Source organism: Sodiomyces alkalinus (assembly GCF_003711515.1).
Source record: "Sodiomyces alkalinus F11 unplaced genomic scaffold SODALscaffold_4, whole genome shotgun sequence".
NCBI classification, from domain to species: Eukaryota; Fungi; Ascomycota; class Sordariomycetes; order Glomerellales; family Plectosphaerellaceae; genus Sodiomyces; species Sodiomyces alkalinus.
In genome coordinates this window covers 1,396,617-1,414,356 of record NW_021167082.1, presented here as the reverse complement: position 1 = coordinate 1,414,356, position 17,740 = coordinate 1,396,617, and the positions used below count along the sequence as shown (strand labels likewise).

The 17,740-nt window shown below is 58.0% G+C and overlaps 10 protein-coding genes across 10 annotated transcripts in view; 6 read left to right on the top strand and 4 right to left on the bottom strand.

Annotated features, from left to right (window-relative positions):
* SODALDRAFT_359150 (hypothetical protein) overlaps positions 1–202 on the top strand; it is a gene marked incomplete at both ends in the record, with an annotated part of 628 nt that extends 426 nt beyond the window's left edge. The window contains 2 exons of the mRNA XM_028614156.1: positions 52–95; positions 175–202. Coding sequence (XP_028467078.1) covers positions 52–95; positions 175–202 — 72 coding nt within the window. The remainder of the gene's footprint in view (positions 1–51; positions 96–174) is intronic.
* A 27-nt stretch (positions 203–229) lies between these two features.
* On the bottom strand, positions 230–1,383 carry SODALDRAFT_359149 (hypothetical protein; the record flags this gene model as incomplete). The annotated part of the gene is made up of 4 exons (XM_028614155.1): positions 230–273; positions 343–745; positions 851–1,036; positions 1,195–1,383. The coding sequence occupies 4 exons, from the start codon at positions 1,381–1,383 to the stop codon at positions 230–232; spliced, it is 822 nt and encodes a 273-aa protein (XP_028467077.1).
* Positions 1,384–1,462: 79 nt separating this feature from the next.
* On the bottom strand, positions 1,463–3,054 carry SODALDRAFT_339670 (tRNA-guanine transglycosylase; the record flags this gene model as incomplete). The annotated part of the gene is made up of 3 exons (XM_028612876.1): positions 1,463–1,590; positions 1,624–2,745; positions 2,856–3,054. 3 exons carry the CDS (start codon positions 3,052–3,054, stop codon positions 1,463–1,465), a joined length of 1,449 nt encoding a protein of 482 aa, XP_028467076.1.
* Positions 3,055–4,498: 1,444 nt separating this feature from the next.
* On the top strand, positions 4,499–7,190 carry SODALDRAFT_332711 (hypothetical protein). Its single transcript, XM_028611787.1, has one exon. The coding sequence runs from the start codon at positions 4,838–4,840 to the stop codon at positions 6,950–6,952; it is 2,115 nt and encodes a 704-aa protein (XP_028467075.1). The 5' UTR covers positions 4,499–4,837; the 3' UTR covers positions 6,953–7,190.
* A 400-nt stretch (positions 7,191–7,590) lies between these two features.
* Positions 7,591–9,672, top strand: SODALDRAFT_344220 (cytochrome P450). The gene is made up of 2 exons (XM_028613151.1): positions 7,591–8,002; positions 8,097–9,672. The coding sequence occupies exons 1-2, from the start codon at positions 7,766–7,768 to the stop codon at positions 9,495–9,497; spliced, it is 1,638 nt and encodes a 545-aa protein (XP_028467074.1). The 5' UTR covers positions 7,591–7,765; the 3' UTR covers positions 9,498–9,672.
* Positions 9,673–9,713: 41 nt separating this feature from the next.
* SODALDRAFT_332710 (hypothetical protein) lies at positions 9,714–10,872 on the top strand. The gene has a single exon (XM_028611786.1). It carries the CDS (start codon positions 9,815–9,817, stop codon positions 10,691–10,693), a length of 879 nt encoding a protein of 292 aa, XP_028467073.1. The 5' UTR covers positions 9,714–9,814; the 3' UTR covers positions 10,694–10,872.
* SODALDRAFT_310639 (D-galacturonic acid reductase) lies at positions 10,534–12,657 on the bottom strand. Its single transcript, XM_028609144.1, has 4 exons — positions 12,645–12,657; positions 12,308–12,535; positions 12,047–12,209; positions 10,534–11,975 (listed from the first exon to the last, which is right to left on the bottom strand). The coding sequence occupies exons 2-4, from the start codon at positions 12,332–12,334 to the stop codon at positions 10,912–10,914; spliced, it is 1,254 nt and encodes a 417-aa protein (XP_028467072.1). The 5' UTR covers positions 12,335–12,535; positions 12,645–12,657; the 3' UTR covers positions 10,534–10,911.
* Positions 12,658–13,961: 1,304 nt separating this feature from the next.
* SODALDRAFT_275844 (dihydrodipicolinate synthase) lies at positions 13,962–14,942 on the top strand (the record flags this gene model as incomplete). Its single annotated transcript, XM_028607993.1, has 1 exon — positions 13,962–14,942. The coding sequence occupies one exon, from the start codon at positions 13,962–13,964 to the stop codon at positions 14,940–14,942; it is 981 nt and encodes a 326-aa protein (XP_028467071.1).
* An 86-nt stretch (positions 14,943–15,028) lies between these two features.
* Positions 15,029–16,998, bottom strand: SODALDRAFT_332705 (FAD dependent oxidoreductase). Its single transcript, XM_028611785.1, has 2 exons — positions 16,921–16,998; positions 15,029–16,812 (listed from the first exon to the last, which is right to left on the bottom strand). Exons 1-2 carry the CDS (start codon positions 16,955–16,957, stop codon positions 15,437–15,439), a joined length of 1,413 nt encoding a protein of 470 aa, XP_028467070.1. The 5' UTR covers positions 16,958–16,998; the 3' UTR covers positions 15,029–15,436.
* Positions 16,999–17,684: 686 nt separating this feature from the next.
* The window catches only part of SODALDRAFT_323676 (glutathione peroxidase), a gene marked incomplete at both ends in the record, with an annotated part of 602 nt that continues 546 nt past the window's right edge, over positions 17,685–17,740 (top strand). Inside the window, one exon of the mRNA XM_028609821.1 lies at positions 17,685–17,727. Within this exon, the coding sequence (XP_028467069.1) occupies positions 17,685–17,727 (43 nt within the window). The remainder of the gene's footprint in view (positions 17,728–17,740) is intronic.

Genomic DNA, 17,740 nt, shown 5'->3' with positions numbered 1-17,740 from the left:
GGGGGCTCGACGCGTCCCGGGGGGGCCGGGTTCGTTTTCGGCATCCTCAAGCTCGTGCGTGACCGCGAGACTGAGGTTGAGGCCATCCTTGACCGGTTAAGGCGGGCGACCTGATTCCGTGTACTTTGCTTCGGCATTGTTGGGCATTGACTGACCTGGCCTTGATTTGCCGAGGAAGAAAGCATCCACGACTTCCCACTGAGCATGCAACTCGCTGTCCAGGACGCTCTTACAGGGGATCAGATTGGTCGAGTCTCACAACACCCAGTGCCACTCGAGTGAAGTTTGATATCACACAGTCGAGCAAACCACTCTATAATTGCTCGTTAAAACCCCATCAACCAACGGGCGTGGCATTCTTGGGCTGACCGAGACCAAAGCAGGTAGCCATCTCATAAAACACATCCGTGTTGTCGTACGTGCCCCCGAAGATCTCCTGGCACGGTCCCATCGCGTAGACCATGACGTCCGTCAGGGAATGGACGCCCTGGGACTCGCTGGTCGGGATGGTGCCGTTGGTGACGAACCCGTCGACCGCCTGGCCCGGGTTAGCCACGTGGCCGTAGTCGCCCGGTCCGCGGACCGCCGGCACGCGCGCGGCATTCTCCCTGACCTGGAAGTCCTCGCGGATGTCCGGGTGCGCGCCGAAGCCCGCCGGGTCGTTGGAGAGGCCCCGGAGGTTCTCGGTGTAGACGTTGCGGTCAAGCCAGGTGGGCAGGTTGCTCCGGGAAAAGATGCCGAGGCCCTTCAAAGACATCAGGGGAAGAGTCGGCATAGACGCTTTGGAAAGCGTTTTCTTAGTTCAAGGAACCGCCTTCTCAGCTCCATTTTCGACTTGTCCCAAACTCACCCCCATGGCGTTGACCGTGCTCTTGTGCCCGCTGTACAAGGCCGAAGCAGAGTTGGCAGAGTCGGTAATGAAGGTGTCGATGGAGTGCGTCGTCTGGTGACCGATGACGGGGAACTCGTCGAGCTTGAGCTTGGTCTGATACTTGCCGTTGATGCTCCTGTGGCCGATGAGACGAGCGGCGGTGATCTAGAAGAGAAAAGAAAAGAAAAGAGGGTGGGGAAGCCTGGAAGGATGGGCGGGCGGATCGGCTTAGGAAGGGCAGCCGAGGGCGACGCGAAAAACCAGCGACAAGCAGGCCGCGTCTGAGGGAGAAACAGGGCGATCATTATATTTATTATAATCACATGTGATGTGGGAACGTGAGACGTGAGACGTGAGACAGGGACAGGCACAGGACAGGGACCAGAATGACGAATAAGGGGGAGCGGGAGGGCGATGTCGAAGGTGTCGAAGGAACTCCCCCTCCATAATTTTGAGACCCGAGAGGCCCCATCCGTCGCGGCAGCTTCTTGGGCAGAACACGTCTCGGGCATGATTCGTCAATGGGTGGTATTTGACACGGGGAAGGAGGGAGATGCTCTTCGTGTACGACGTACGTATGGAATACCAGGCTCATTTCGTGCTCCCTTGCTGTGCGTCGCTGTGGCAGCCCAATGTCGCATGCCACTGGCCCTCGTGCTCGTCTCCGCCGTTCTCAGTTTGGTTGTGGGCGTTACTCGCCGTTGTCAACTGTGCGTTTTCTGAACATGGCATGCTTCCCTCCGCCGTGGCGCCGTCGTACTTCTCCCACCTGGGCGTGTTGGCCTTGCCCTCGCCGCCCTCGCTCTTAAAATGATAACCCCGCACCCTCGGCCGCGTACCGGTCCCCAAGGGTATCTCGGACTCGTAGGTGTCTGCGAAGCTGCGGACGTATTCTCGAAAGGCCGCACCCGGCGCCGTCTCTAGGACGCAGCGGATCGACTCGAAGAAGGCGCTCAGCACGTGGTGGTTGTGGATCTGCAGCAGGGTCCAGGCCAGCATCTCGTGGGCCCGGAGCAGATGGTGGACGTAGGCCCGGTGATGTTTGGTGCAAGCGTAGCACGGGCACCCTTCCACGAAGGGGCTCGGCGAGGTGACATGGTCGGGCGACCACATGTCGATGCCGAGAGGGCGGGGCGTAGCGGTAGCGGCGGTCACCCCAGGTCCCTGCAGATCGCCCGCCACACCTGCAACGGGAGGAGGGAACTGGAACGCGAGAGCCACCCCAGCATCCGATGCGCTGTTGACGAATGGGATCGTGCAGACGTCAATACCGGCCGCGACCTGGGCCAAGACGTCTTGGGGCGATGGCGGGAGTTGCATAGATAGGCGCGCCAACGGCACGAGGGACTCGTGGTTCTCCGTCACCTCGGGCAGGATGTCGACGCCGTACAAGGCGAGACCGGACAGGTGCCCCGCGTGGTCCTCGGCGAGGGAGTTGAGGTACTGCCATTGTATGGGGTAAGGGGCGCTCAGGACGGGGGCGAAGATGGCGACGTCGGCGTCGCGCAGCCGGTCGGGGCGGCCGTGGCCGTCGAGGAGGAACTGGTCCATCCAGTCTTCGGTCCGCTCGGCCATGCGGACGAGCTTCTTGGACGGCGTGGGACTCGTGTGGAACAGGTCGGCTGGACCCACGGCGATGTCCGGTTGTAGCTTTTCGACGTAGGTGGCGTATTCGGCGATGGTGAGGGAGGCGCCGCCGTTGGAAGTCCATATGGTGAGGGATTTGCTGCCGTTGCCGGAAGGTGTCCTGACGGGGGGGCAGCGGCGAGGGCCTAGTACGGTGGCTAGGTGTTGCGGGAAGGCGGTAAAGCTGTGTAGGACCTTGGACTGGGATGGCGGCACGTTGAGGATGGCGGGCTCCTTCTTGTCTAAGACTGAATGAAATTGAAGGGAGGGGTGAGTGATGAGTCCAAGTCCACTAGAGACGAAGCGAGGGCGAGGGCGAGGGCGAGGGATGGCAGAGGGCACGGGAGACTAGACTCACAGTCTTCGAGAGCCATGTGAGCGCCCCCAAAGGAGGTATGCCTCGTTATGTTGTCAGGGGTGAGGTGAGGGACGACGCCTCTTGAAGCGACTGCGATGAAGTTGGGGGTCTCGATGGGACGGCGCCTGGGCAGGGAGAGCCTGCCGAGGCGTGCTGCCAGGCCATCTGTCAAGGCGTCTTTGAGTACTCGGAACGGCATGTCCTCCTGTGACTCGATGGAAGGGTCTGGCGCATCGGTCATGGTGACATGGTCCTCGAACCGGAAGAGTGAAAAATTGTTGATACGAAAATTTGTTATGGCGAGCCGCGGCCGGGGTTGTTCCTTTGTGGTCGTAGTACAAAGCGTCTAGAATGGTTTGAAGATGCTATTTAACATGGGGAATATGACGGTGAGGTGACAGGGCACTGCGGTTTAACTCTTGGGTTTATGAGATGTCTTCGTGTGGGCAAACTTTGAATCATGATCGACGACGATATGAGGGGAAAGGAGGCCGTTTCCGTTTTCTCAAACCTGCCAAATCCACCGTCACGTGTACAGAGTACTTATTAGTACGGCTACCTTATTAAGGTACCTAAGGTAGGTACCTAGGTAGAGGAACACTAAAACTCCGTTTTAGTCCGTGCGTGACCCATAGTAATCCATGCTGGTACCTATAATACCTTAATTATATGTTAAAAATAGGTAGGTACGACGGACTCGGGCTCCGTACATAATCAGAAGTACAGATACTGATATCAACCAAGTCTCACGACGACCTACCCAAGGTATTCTACATTCGTACACCCAACGTGAGGTGGCGCACTACGGGTACCCCTGAGTTGGCCGATTGATGAGAATCATGTGCCAGATCCTCAGCCCTACGACCGACCGTACCTGGGGAAGCGAAGACCATCCGTAGCCGTAGCTACCTTGGTTGGTTTCACTGTGAGACAGGCTATGTTCTACGTGCAGGTCCCGTTCAACCTCATAATAAGTTATGGTAATGTACGCGAGGAATAAATGCGTCTTCCACATTGGATTTGGGGGACAACGTGGGAATTGCCTGGTGATGATGACGACGATGTTATGAAGATAATATGAAATTAAGTTATAAACGGATTCAGAACCCATAAGCCCTTGGACAGCCACACACGAGTCAAACAGACGCACGGAGAATCGCCGAGTACCGAGTACCGAGTACCCAGTACATAAGCTCTCTCATTAAAGTGTGGTTAAGGTAGGTATGTGGCTTGACAACGTCCCTTCCACAACACAACCGACGAAAATACTTCGTCCATTCGAACAGAGACCATAAACCGCCAAGAGGGAAGGATTCGGCCCCGTCGCAGCTTCCTCCCAATAGGTAAAACAACAAACACAATGCAGTCTCCAATCATATCTAAGGAACTTCTAGTACATGACATCCACAGGACAAAGTGCTTCGTCCGAAGTAGTGTACTCCCTACGTTTGTACATTAGCACAGACCCCCGGCCAGAACGAGATATGCACGAGGACACTGGGGTTGTTATTAAGCGCCCCCCCCTTCCATTGTCTCGGTGGATGTTTACGGACATTTTCATCTCTACGCCCTCACTTTTGTCTCTCGCTCATCTACCTGGCTTGGGCAATCAATCCGTCTTTGGCTCTTCATGTCCGAATATACATTCTTTTTGCATCTCCTACACATGTTTAGTCTGTATCCTACATCTTGCTGTACAACGTACCTTTCTTTACACTACCGTTAAGAGAGATTTGCCTGCATATTCTCCCTTCGGTAAGCCCAGGGATTTGATCCGACATGGCCCCCCTCAATCAGGCCCAGGATCCTTGCTGACAGCAGTCCTTGGCACAGCCTCATCGTCCCCTAATCCCCTAAGCCTCCCCGCCCGTCAAGGAACCCTGCAGATTGTCCTCCACTCCCTCTTCTTCCATCTCCTTTGCCCAATCTTCCTCCTCCTCTTCTTCTTCTTCTTCCTCAATCTATACCTCCCCTCCGGTAGCATGGTGAATGAGGACCGCAATGTCGAAATCACTCCCCTTTTGACCGACATGGAACGACGACAAGAAGCGGCCGAAAGGCCTGCCGATGCCCTCCCAAAGAAAACACCACTCGCAACCCCCACCGAACTCCAACATCCGGACGACACGCTGGACGACGACAGGGACAGAACCCGAGGTGATCAGCTTGAACTTGAGAACTCCTTTGCTTCGACGCCACGCTTCATGCAGGACCAGAACGATAACGAAGGCCAGGGCCCGTCGAAACGGTGGAAATGGGTCCCCTACCCCATCCGTCGCTTGTCCAAGGCCGCCTCGCGCTGGGCGAAAGGCCCCCCCCACCCGAAGCAGTGGAAGATCGAGCCCTTCTTCCCGCGCGTTCAGCAATCCCCCCTCTGGCTCGTAGACAAGTTCGTCCCCAGGCGGCGTCAGCGCTTCGCCCTCGTCTTTATCTACCTCGCCGTCTGGATCGTCACCTTCGCCCTGGTCAAACGAGAGGAGACCTTCGCTTCCGACGTGGCCGGATGGGGGGAACCGCGCGACATTGGCTGCGGCGCCACCTACTGGGCTGCCGGGAACCGTTGCGGCCTGCATGGGAACGACTGCCGGCCCTTCAACGGCAGCGGTTTCGCCTTTCGTTGCGCTGCCAGCTGTCGGGATCACCGTGTGCTCAACCCCCGCGCTGTGGGAGACCAGGAGATTATCTACCAGCCCTTTGTCATCGGCGGTCCCGGTAGTAACGACGACGACGACGACGACGACGACGACGCCAGTGGTATGCCCGTGTACAGGGGCGACTCCTTCATCTGCCCGGCCGCCATCCACGCCGGCGTCGTGTCCAACACCGAGGGTGGCTGCGGCGTCGTCCGCCTCGTCGGCCAACACGAAGGCTACGTCGGCTCGAGCCGCAACGGCATCGACAGCATCTCGTTCGATTCGCATTTCCCGCTCTCCTTCACCTTCGAGCCCGACGTGTCCTGCCGCGCGCGCGACATGCGCTGGGACCTGCTCGCCGTCTCCGTGGTCTTCTCCTCCGTCCTCTCCCTCTTCACCTCGTCTTCCGCCCTCTTCTTCTTCGCCAGCTTCGTCGCCATCTTCTGGCACGTCGGCATGGCCTCCGACCAGCCCCAGCACAACTCGATCCCGGGCCTCGTGTCCACCGTCCTGGGTCGGTTCCTGCCCGCCATGTTCTGCGCCTGGGTCATGTACGACAAGATGGGCGTGCGCCGCACCCTCCGCCGTGGCCTGACGGCCCAGGTCGAGAAGACGGTCCTCTGGCTCGGCGCCTGCTGGGTGGGCGCCCTGACCAATTACACCCTCGACTTCATCCCCATCTCCCGGCTGACCGCCCACGACCTCAACCAGCAGCCCGGCGCCCAAGCCGCCCTCGCCGTCATCGTCATCGTCCTCTTCTGCATCGTCGTCGTCCAAGCCTGGTTCTTCCAGCAAGAGGGTCGTTTTCTGAGCCACCTCCAACTCTACGGCCTCTTCCTCCTCGGCATCGTCATCGCCATCGCCCTGCCCGGCCTCGAGCTGCGCATCCACCACTACATCCTCGCCCTGCTCCTGCTGCCGGGCACCAGCATGCAGACGCGCCCGTCCCTGCTCTACCAGGGCCTGCTCATCGGCCTCTTCATCAACGGCATCGCCCGCTGGGGGTTCGACCCCGTCCTGCAGACCCCCGCCGCCCTGCAGGGGGACGCCCAGCACAACTCGCCCCTGCCCGTCGTCCTGCCGCCCGTCATCGACCTGGGCCACGCGCTCTGGACCATCAACCTGACCTGGGCGGCCCCGCATGCGCCCCGCTACGACGGAATCAGCGTTCTGGTGAACGACGTGGAGCGGTTCCGCGGCTACTACGACGACGATGGCGACGACGTGTCGCTGTTGGACCGGCAGCGCAGCTTTGTTTGGACGCGGGACCCGGAGCTCCGTCTCAATGAGTACTTCCGATTTGGGTACATGGAGGGGAGTAGGACGTGGGATTATACCCGGGCTGGTGTGTGGAATGCCGAGGGCGGGTGGGTTGAGATGCCGCCCGGGCCGAGCAAGGTCCGGGTAAGGAGGGAGGAGGAGGAGGCGGATGAGCATCTGGTGCAGAGGAAACGGAGGGTGTAAGGTAGAAGTGGCTAGCGGTGGCTACACAGAGCTTTGTTACATACCTAAGGTAGACGCTTAGAATAGATGTACTAGAATATTCGTGCGACTTGCCTATGGACACTTGTAGACTCTTGGTCTTTATTTTGCGCGTTTCCCCATAAGGAACATGGCATTCAATATATCAGAGAATAAGACGCATATGTAAGTATATATTCTCGATCTACCTCATGTCCCCCCTTTTGACCCCTGGACTTTGATGAAACCCCTCAGAAGTACCGACGTATGTATCGACGTATTAACAGCCCCTAAGCCGCCAGCCCCCTATTGCCTGTGTTTGTGAAAACAATAACGAAATTAAAAAGATGAAATAAAATAAAATAAAATAAAATAGAAGAACGAACTGGAGGCTCCTGTAAGTGAAACGCAAAGATTGAAAGCGAATACGAGCAGACCCTACGTGGATATCTCCCAGCCCCGACCCGGAGACGTGGGCCTGGGAAGTACCCTGGTACTCCGTACACTCAATACGAATACGAACGACAAACGTTACTACAGGTAGGTATCAACGCTTGTGCCTGTTCTGCAACTGTAACCCCTTGATACTTCCCATGTATAGCTCGATTTTATATTCAGTTATTTTCTTGTTCTTCTTTTGGTCCTCTGTAGGACTTGATTGTTCTGGGTATTTAACGTGTCTCCTCTGCTCGTCTTTACATCGACTTCCATGATCAACTCGCCAGCGAGATCCAGTTTCATCGTCTTCGCCTGGAAAGACCCGATATCTCTTCCCTTAGTTTGCTCTCCCAATCTTCTGATCTGCCGACTGTCGCGATGAATCTCCTCCTGACCTCTTTGTTGCCCTGGCCGAAGAGCGGAGGATGGCTCGTTCAGGTTCCGGTCTACACCGCAGGACTCCTGCTCGTTGCCATCTTCCTCAACGTCCTCCGACAGTGTCTCCCACGTCCAAAGACGGAGCCTCCTCTTGTCTTCCACTGGATCCCTTTTGTCGGAAACGCCGTGTCGTACGGCATGGACCCATTTCGATTCTATGTCCGGCGTCGTGAAAAGGTAAACGACGTCCCCCTTCCCCCCTTCGCGAATACCTTACCTCTTCCACCCCCTGGAAATGAGCTCGTCGCTAACTTCCTTCCCCCCATAACAGCACGGCGACATCTTCACCTTCATCCTCTTCGGCCGAAAAATGACAGTCTACCTCGGCATCGGGGGCAACGAGTTCATCCTCAACGGCAAGCTCAAGGACGTCAACGCCGAGGAGATCTACTCGCCCCTCACCACCCCCGTCTTCGGCAGCGACGTCGTCTACGACTGCCCCAACGCGAAGCTCATGGAACAGAAAAAGTTCATCAAGTTCGGCCTCACCCAGGCCGCCCTCGCGTCGCACGTGCAGCTCATCGAGGAGGAAGTGCTCGGCTACATCGCCTCGGCGCCGGCCTTCGGGCAGCAAGGCGAAGAAGCGCGTAGCGGTACGGTCGACATCACGGCCGCCATGGCGCAAATCACCCTCTTCACCGCCGCAAGGGCGCTCCAGGGCGCCGAGGTCCGCGCCAAGCTGACGACCGAGTTCGCCGACCTGTACCACGACCTGGACGGCGGGTTCCGGCCCATCAACTTCGTCATGCCGTGGGCGCCGCTGCCGCAGAATCGTCGGCGCGACGCCGCCCACGCCAAGATGCGCGCCGTGTACACGGACATCATCCGGCGGCGGCGGGCGAACGGCATGCGCGAAGAAGGGGAGGAGCCCGACATGATCTGGAACCTGATGCGGTGTACCTACAAGGACGGACGGCCGGTGCCGGACAAGGAAATCGCGCACATGATGATCACGTTGTTGATGGCGGGGCAGCATAGCTCCGCGTCGTCGAGCGCGTGGATCATGCTGCGGTTGGCGTCGCGGCCGGATATCGCGGAGGAGGTGTACCGGGAGCAGGCGATGAACCTGGGCGGCCGCCACGACGGAAACAAAGAAGAAATCCCACAGCTGCGGTACGAGGACATCGACAAGCTGCCGTTGCTGCAAAACGTGGTCCGGGAGACGCTGCGGGTCAACTCGTCGATCCACACCATCATGCGCAAGGTGAAGAACCCGATGCCGGTGCCCGGGACGGATTATGTCGTCACGCCGGATAAGGTGCTGGTGGCGGCCCCCATCGTGACGCACATGGATGCGGGTTACTTCCCGGACGCGGAGACGTGGGATCCGCACCGCTGGGATGCGAAGCCGGGGGGCGACGAGGAGGGGGGGGAGGAGGAGGAGGGCGAGGACGCCGCGGAGGATCTGGTGGACTATGGGTACGGGATCACGTCCAAGGGCACCAAGAGCCCGTATCTCCCGTTCGGCGCCGGGCGGCACCGGTGTATCGGGGAGAAGTTCGCGTACGTCAACCTTTGCACGATTGTTGCGACGTTGGTGCGGAATTTCCGGTTCGGCACGCTCGATGGCAAGTCGTGGGTGCCGCCGACGGATTATTCTTCTCTGTTCTCACGACCTAATCAGCCTGCCGTGATCCGATGGGAGAGGCGGTTTCCTAAGGTTGTGGGGTGAGGAGGCGGAGATGGGGGGCTGTGAAGTTGTGAAGAGTGAAGATCTGAGACCCCTGACCGAGACGTCTAAAAATGGGTAGACTACGGTACTAACTGTCGGATGTCAACGGCCGTTTCCACCTGCCCTTCCAAACACGGTGTACTTCGTATTCGTATTATGATTCGTAATCAACATCACATGTTCTTTTCACTGTTGTGAGCTCCATCCACATCACAAGTCATCGACTTGACTTCTCATGACTTCTCACGACTTCTCACGACTTTTCCATGATTTCTCATCTCGCATCACTGAAAACAAGAAAATAAAAAGCCGAAATCATGCCAGCCCGCGTCCCAACCGAAGCAGACTTCACCTCCCTCTCCTCCATCCTCCCCCTCACCCTCACCTGGCCACAACCCGCCGAACTAACCACCTCCTTCCTCATCCTCTTCCATGGCCTAGGCGACTCCGAAACCCCCTTCGCGTCCTTCGCGAAGAACATGTCCCTCCCCGGTGTCCTCTGCATCTCCGTCCGCGGAACCAGTCCCCTGCCCGCCGCTCTCCTGGGAACCGAGCCGGGCATGGCGACCGGTAGCGGCAGCGGCAGCGGCGGCGGCGGCGACGGCGGCCATTATTTCCACTGGGGCGACGACATCAAAGTCGACCCATCCACCGACGAGCTCGACCCGGACCCGGGGTTCACGCGGGCAAGAGACGTGGTTCTGGACCGGCTGGTGCGGCATGTCCTCCTCGAGAGGTGCGGCTGGACCACGGATGATGTCATGCTCTTTGGGTTCGGCCAGGGGGGTTCGCTGGCGCTGGGGCTGGCGGCTGCGTTGCGGGCTGGGCCCCGTGTGGTGGACGTGAGTGCGAGCACGGGGGCCGCCTCGGCGGGGAAGGACGAGGACGAGGACGAGGACAAGGACAAGGACAAGGAAAAGAAAAATGAGAAAGGGCGGAAATTCAAGGGCGTCGTGTCGATTGGTGGGCCGCTACCACCTTCTCTGGTCCCGAGCATGGGGTCGAGTAGTCGGACCAAGTCCCGCACACCGGTGTTGGTGTGTCAGCTTGACGAGGAAGAGTCCGATGCTGTGCGGGAGGAGTTTGCACAGGTCGAGGTGGTGAGGTGGCCGAGGGAGGTGGCAATGCCACGGGACAGGGTGGAGATGTTTCCCATTATGAAGTTCTTTGCCGAGCGGTTGAAGGCTGGGTGGTGATGTGTTGTGGTTTTTTTTTTTTTTTTCCTCATCACCAATTGCTAGTTGCCAGTTAAACCCTGTCGAGAAGCCAAAGTATTGATGGGCAAGTTGCCCCTTCACTTCAGGGACATATGGGACGCACAAAGCCACTACATACAGTACTCCATACTCGAAGCTCACGAGCTCACGAGACTTGCTTCGTTATGGTTCACTATCCGTTTGACACGTACTATACACTACACGAGACTGAAAAGGCCATTCTCCTCGACAATACGCACCTCCCTCCCCTCATCAATGCTCCGCCGCCCGGCCTCGAGAATGGCGGTGGTAGCGACAGTGTTGCGCAGGGTCGGCAGACCCTTGGCGTCCAGGTCAGCGGGGCGAAGCGCACCGGCATTGACCTGCCTACAACCGTCCACGAACTTCTCGATGGAGATGTAGCCGTAGCCGGTCTGGCCATTAAAGTTGCCATCGTCGTCCGGGGCGTAGCGCATGTAGAACGGGTTGTACCACATGAGCTGGCCGACCGCGTCGTCGGCGACATCGTACCCCCGCTTGGCCTGGTCGACGCGGACCTCGCCGTCGCGGGCGAGGTAGTGGAAGTACTGGTTCGAGTGCACGCCGGCGCGCTGCGGGGCGGTCCACGAGGCGGTGTAGACGGCGGTGGCGCTCTTGGTGGGGTCGTCGCGCCTCTCCCAGCGGACGAGCAGCGTGATGGTGTCCTCGGTGGCCGGGTCGCAGCCCAACCCCGCAGCGACGCCCTTGGAGGCCGAGGCGGTGACGCCGACAGGCCGGTAGCCGAGCGGGGCGACCATGGAGTCGCAAATGTCGACGTGGTGGCTGTTGAGGTAGTAGGAGATGTCCGAGTCGACGCCGGCCCAGGCCTTGAAGGTCTCGAGCTGCGACTTGGGCTGCGACATGTAGCTGTAGAAGTAGTTGAAGTCGCCCAGCTTCTGGGCCTTGAAGCGGGCGTCCGAGTAGGCCGGGTCGAAGCGCTTGTGGTGCTCTACGTAGACGTACACGCCCTTCTTCTCGGCGGCTGCGATGAGCTGCTTGTGGTGCTCGAGGAGCTTGACGGCCGGCTTGGTCAGGAGGACGTGGATGCCTCGTTCGATGGCGTAGAGGGCGATGGGGAAGTGGGTGGTGTCGGGGGTGAAGATGGTGACGGCGTCGCCCGGCTGGAGGGCGTCGATGGCCGTCTTGTAGGCGTCGGGGTCCTTCACGCCGTTGGCTGGGTACGAGTCGAAGGAGGTGTCGAGGTTATTGTACACCTGGGAGATGTTCGTGTGTAGGTGCTCGCCTGGGGTGGGGGTTAGTTAGATTGCGTTGGACAGGCAGATGAGAGAGACGGAGAGACGCAGTGCTACTCACGAATGGCCGGAAACTTGGTGCCATTGGTGCCAACCATGGACAGTTTGGCGACCTTGCCGCGTCTCCTCAAGTCGAAAAGCGAGAGACCAACAACACCGACCTTCTTGTCGGATCCGGAGGCGCCACCACCGACGAAGCCGGTGGTATACTCGCCCGTGCCGATCTAGCCATAAAACAGTCAGTCAGTCAGTCCTGGTTCGCCGTTCTCGTCTTCCCAGATTCCTAGGTCTGATGGAGTTGGTAGATTCGACTGGTACATACCATCAACACATTTAGTGGTTCGCCCATCGTGTATCAGACAGGATGAAGGGGGCCAGTGTTAGAAGGAAAGGAAGCGTATTAGGAGAGAGGGGTGAGATTATGATAGCTGAGGCCGAGATCTGGTTTAGCACAGGACAGTTTGCTGAAGTTCTCGAGGTCGGGATAACTTGACGATGGAGCGATCGAGAGACGGAGGAACGTAGAGGAGAGCTTCGGAACACGAGGGGCCAAGTAGAAGTCAGCGGGGGTGACGTAGAGGGGTTCAATGTAGGTATGTACCGTAAGGTATACAGAGTATGTATGTACTACCTGTCTCTTTCTACCTTAGGTACCTTACCTTATGGAAATGCACGTCGAACGTGGGGTGCGAGGTGCGCAAAAGCCATTGGAGGGATAATACGGAGTGCAGCTACCTTCTAAGGATAGCCGAGATGTTAGAGGAAAGAAGGTCATGAGGATGAGCGAGGTACAGTACGTTGTACCTGGATTTGAACCCCCCAGTAACCGCGCCCCTGCCCCCGCCCCCGCCCCCGCCATGTCCTGTGCCCCGCCATTGAGCTACTGCAGTGTTCCCCCACGTCCTATGTGACCGGGCATTATTTAGTTGACCTGATTCGTGGAAAAACACCCCTCCTATTTCTCCACTTCCATAACCTCCCTCTCCCCATATTCTTCCCTCTTCCTCTTCTCTCCAACTCCTAAACCAGCCTCAGACAATCCTCGAGTTCAACTCTGAACCTTGCACATTAATTACCTCTTGGTCCACTTAACGCACTTTACATATTGTGGTTTTCGCCTTGACCTCTTGGATTTCCCCATTACCGAAACACGAAACACAGCAACGCCTCTCCCACCCCTTACCACGTCTCCCATCTCGAGGAACGAACCGCTTCGACATGACCTCGCCTCCTTATACCCTACTGGCCGTGTGCTATTTAATCATATCTTGCGAGGTGAAATGAACCTGTCGGAAAATTCAAAATATGTGCAGTCCCTATCCGATGAGGCCGGCATTTAACCCGAACACCGAGTCCCGACCACCCCCCTGCCTTCTCCACCAGTACTGTCTGTCGTCCATCAACACAATGGAGTCCTCCCAAGTGGACAGAGACAGAGAGGGGTGCTTCGTCCCTCCCCACGGCAATTGTCTCATTGACCGAAGTGCCCTAGCCGCTGGGTCTGAAGAGGCCTATGGGTCTATCTACTATCTACCCATTGGTACACCTTCGCATATCCGTACTCATCTCGCCTTCTGTCGACCTGTAAGTCGGGTTAATTCACACACGACGACCTCTTACTAGACCCCAGGCCAATACACCACATACGCACACGTACACGTACACACACCTCTCAATGAACCCCCGCCCCCGGATCTTGAATCGGTCTTCTTCTCGCGGTCCAGTAACCAGTGACCACCAATCCGTCATGGTTTCCACGAGGCCTCTTGTTCGTGACTTGTCTGCCTTTTGTATAAAAGTATTACATCAACAATACACTTTCTATATGCCGCATACCGGAATGCACCCTAATTTCCCCTTTCTCTTCTTTTCTAGACTCTTTTTGTTTTCCAAGTTACCCACCGGGATCGGTGATAGACCGATCATTCTACTCCCTCTATCCTATCTCCATTCTCCTCCTCGCAAGCCTCCTCAACATGCCCCAAGCCTCGAACGGTTCGAACGGTCAAGCGACCCGACGGCCGCTCCCCTGCGGCGTCTACGCCCCAACCATGACCTTCTTCGACCCCGAAACCGAAGACCTCGACATCCCCACCATCAAGAAGCACTCGGAGCGTCTCGTCCGCGCTGGTCTCGTCGGGCTGGTGACCATGGGCTCCAACGGCGAAGCCGCCCACTGCACGCGCGAGGAGAAGCTGGCCGTCACCAAAGCCACGCGGGAGGCCCTCGACGCCGCCGGCTTCCCCCAGACCCCCGTCATCATCGGCGCCACCGAGGGCAGCGTGCGCGGCACCGTCGAGCTCTGCCAGCTAGCCCCCGCCGCGGGGGCCGACTACGCCCTGATCCTCCCGCCGTCCTACTTCCGCAGCCAGATGGACGAGGAGGCCATCCACGACTATTTTGCCGCCGTGGCCGACGCGAGCCCCCTCCCGCTGATCCTGTACAACTACCCCGGCGCCGTCTCGGGCATCGACATGGACAGCGATCTTCTCGTTCGGTTGGCGCGCCACCCCAACATCGCCGGCACCAAGTTCACCTGCGGCAACAACGGCAAGCTGACCCGCGTCGCCCTCGCCGCCGACGCCAAGACGCCGCGTTCGCAAGGGTCCGGGTATATGGCGTTTGGCGGCATGTGCGACTTCACCGTCCAGACCCTGGCGAGCGGCGGTAGCGGCATCATCGCCGGCGGGGCCAACGTCATGCCCCGCGTGTGCGCCCGCGTGTGGAACCTCTACGCCGAGGGGAAGACGGAGGAGGCGATCGCTTTGCAGAAGGAGCTGAGCCGCGCGGACTGGTTCCTCACCAAGGCTGCGGTCCCCGGTACCAAGGGCGCTATCCAGAGTTATTTCGGCTATGGTGGCTACGGCCGCCGCCCGTTGAAGCGGCTCGATGAGGAGAGGACCCGGTATATTGCTGATGGGATAAAGGAGATTATGGAGATTGAGAACTCTCTATAGGCAGGAAGAAGTATGAACGCAGAGTCTACTTTTCTTGATCGTCATGAACGTCATAATATGTATTGATGTGAAAAGGGGGGATGACGATGTCCCACACCATACCAGTGAGCATACTCGTGCATCTTGACATCTTGACCTCTTCTCCTTTTGCGTTCTTTTGAGAATCCAGTTCACCTGGTTAATTTCTCATGTTCATGTCGTAAGTGTGATGCCAAACATTCCCATCAGTCGAGTATAGAGACAGATATGGCCAAAACTCGAGAAACAGATGGTCATCATTTCAAAGCTCCATGGTCCCCAAACTCACCCATTCTTCGTCATAACGGTAATGCGTACGTACGCACAAAGCCGGTCTAGACAAACACCGGCATTCCAGCTTTGCTTTGCACCCTCTAATGATACATGGAAGAAAGTCTACAATTCAATCGCTTTTGAAACCAAACGAGCCCTCCCACCCTCCTCACCCTATGCCACCCCATCAGACCATCAGACCATCAGACCCTGCTATACCGCCTCGGATCCAACTCGGAAATATCCGAACTGACAGCCCTGCCATCAAAAACAAACTCAGACATGAGCTTGCCCGTCGCAGGCCCGTTCTGGATACCCCAGCAAGTATGCCCAGCAGCGACCCAAAGGCCAGGGACAGACGTAGCGCCGATAAGCGGGCCCCCCTCGCGTTGCGGGAGGTAACAAGCCTGACGGGCCTTGACCGGGGCAGCAGCGAGCGCGGGGGAAAACGTGGCAATATAGGCAAGGAGGTCGTCGCAGGCGCCATCGTCGACGCGGACCCGATCCGCCGTGTCCGGGAGCGGGGCGGCGCGGTCGGGTTCGCCGCAGGCGTAGACCTCGCGGAAGGGGCGGGCGTAGATCTCCGGGTCGACGAAGCGGCTGCTGTGCTTGTGCTTGCGCCGCTGCTGGCGGCCGCGGGAGGCGCGGTGGGGAGGGACGTAGCCGTCGGGGAGGAGCACGCGGGTGAAGACGGCGTGGGGGGAGACGTCGGCTTCGTAGACCACGCTGTGGGCGCGGAGGCCCTCGACTTTGGATTTGGGGAGGACGCGGCCGGTCCAGGGCCCTGCGGTGACTATTACGTCGGTCACGTCGGGGATGGTGATGTGGGCGCCGTGACTGCCGTCGTCGTTGTTGTCGTCGTCGTCGTTGTTGTCGTCGTCGTCGTTGTCGTCGTCGTCGTCGCGGTTGAGGTACTCTACGCTCCGGACCCCCGACGGGGACGAGTTGATCTTGGTCACCTTGGCGCGGGTCAGGATCTGGACACCGCGCTCCTGGGCTAGCGCGGCCATGGAGGTGGTGAAGTGGAAGGGGTGGACTTGGGCCGTCTCGGTGGTGCCGGGCGCGCCCATGTCTTGGTAGGCGTCCACCACGGCGCGGTTTACCCAGTCCAGGTCATGGGGGAGGACAGAGTCGGTCAGGAGATGCTCGGCTGCTGCGTCTTGTTTAGGTAACTTCTCCCAGTCTTTCTCTTCCTCCGAGGTCCCTGGAGCGACATTGGGTGTTGCGCCGGTGGTGGTCGAAGAGGAGGCCATGGAGGTAGAAGAGGTGGCATGAGCCAGTTGCTGCTGAGCTTGTAGCGACTCGCGCGTGACGGTAACGTCGATGCTTCCGCAGTTCACCTTACGGTAACCCCAGCGAGTGGCACCGCCGTGTTCTTGGGCCAACTCAGCATGCAGACGGTAGGAAAGCGGCACGAGGCAGGATGGGTAGGCCCAGAGGGCGAGGAGACCACCTGCTTTCCCCGAAGCACCGGCAGCGATGGATGTGGCCTCGAGGATGGTGATGCGATGTAGGGCCGGATTAAACTTGGGATGGCGGGAGAGGAAGTAGGCCGTGGTGGTGCCAATGATACCGCCCCCTGAGCGAGTAAGTGGGAGAGAGAGATGAGAGAGAAGGGGTCAGCATGTTTGTCTTCTTTGTCTTGACAGCAGGTTGAGGAGCTCAAGTTCATGGGAGGATCACACACCGACGATGATGATATTCCTTTGGGCCAAGGGATCCATGGCTGAATTATGTCATGCTTGTGGGTATAGGTAAGGGAGAGGTTATATCCAAGTCGATCCAAGTTGCCTTACCTTTTACCATAAGGTAAGGTACGTACCTAGAACTCAAGGTCTTCAGACAGAGGTACCTTAGGTACCTTAGGTAGGTACGAAGTAAGTCCCTCCTGCCCGATATTGACCTTTCGACTGAGAATGATGTAACCAGGGAGGTTACACAGTGTGATACCGGTGTCAAAAAGTCTACAGTACTTACCAAAATAAATGAAGACATGACAAAAGTTGTATCGGTGACCAGTGCACAGTGTCTCGCCACGAATTTGCAACACATGTGAAGCTCCGACGCGACCCCGCCAAAGTGGCCCAAGCGACGTGCTTCATCTCCCCCCCGAGGATAGGGATAGGATGGATCTCAAGCTCCGAACTTCGGTCTTGTGAAACCAGCTTCCCTCCATCTGCTTACTCAATGCCCGTCGCACGACTCGGAAGAAGCACTTCATTCCTAACCACAACATGTTTTCTTGACCGACATTATCTCTCCTCATTTCAACCATTTCAACCTCGCTGCTTTATCGTCTCCGACATCCACCGTCCGTCCTCTATTCGTACTCGTACGACTTTCGCGGTCCAGCTTTGCGCCTCCTCGACGACAACACCACGAATCTCCTCGACTCGAAACGACTCCCCTTGCCATCTCCATCTTCATCTCCAAACCCGAAACAAAGCAGACATGGCTTCCGCGACTACCTTTTACGACTTTAAACCCCTAAACAGTTACGTGGTTGC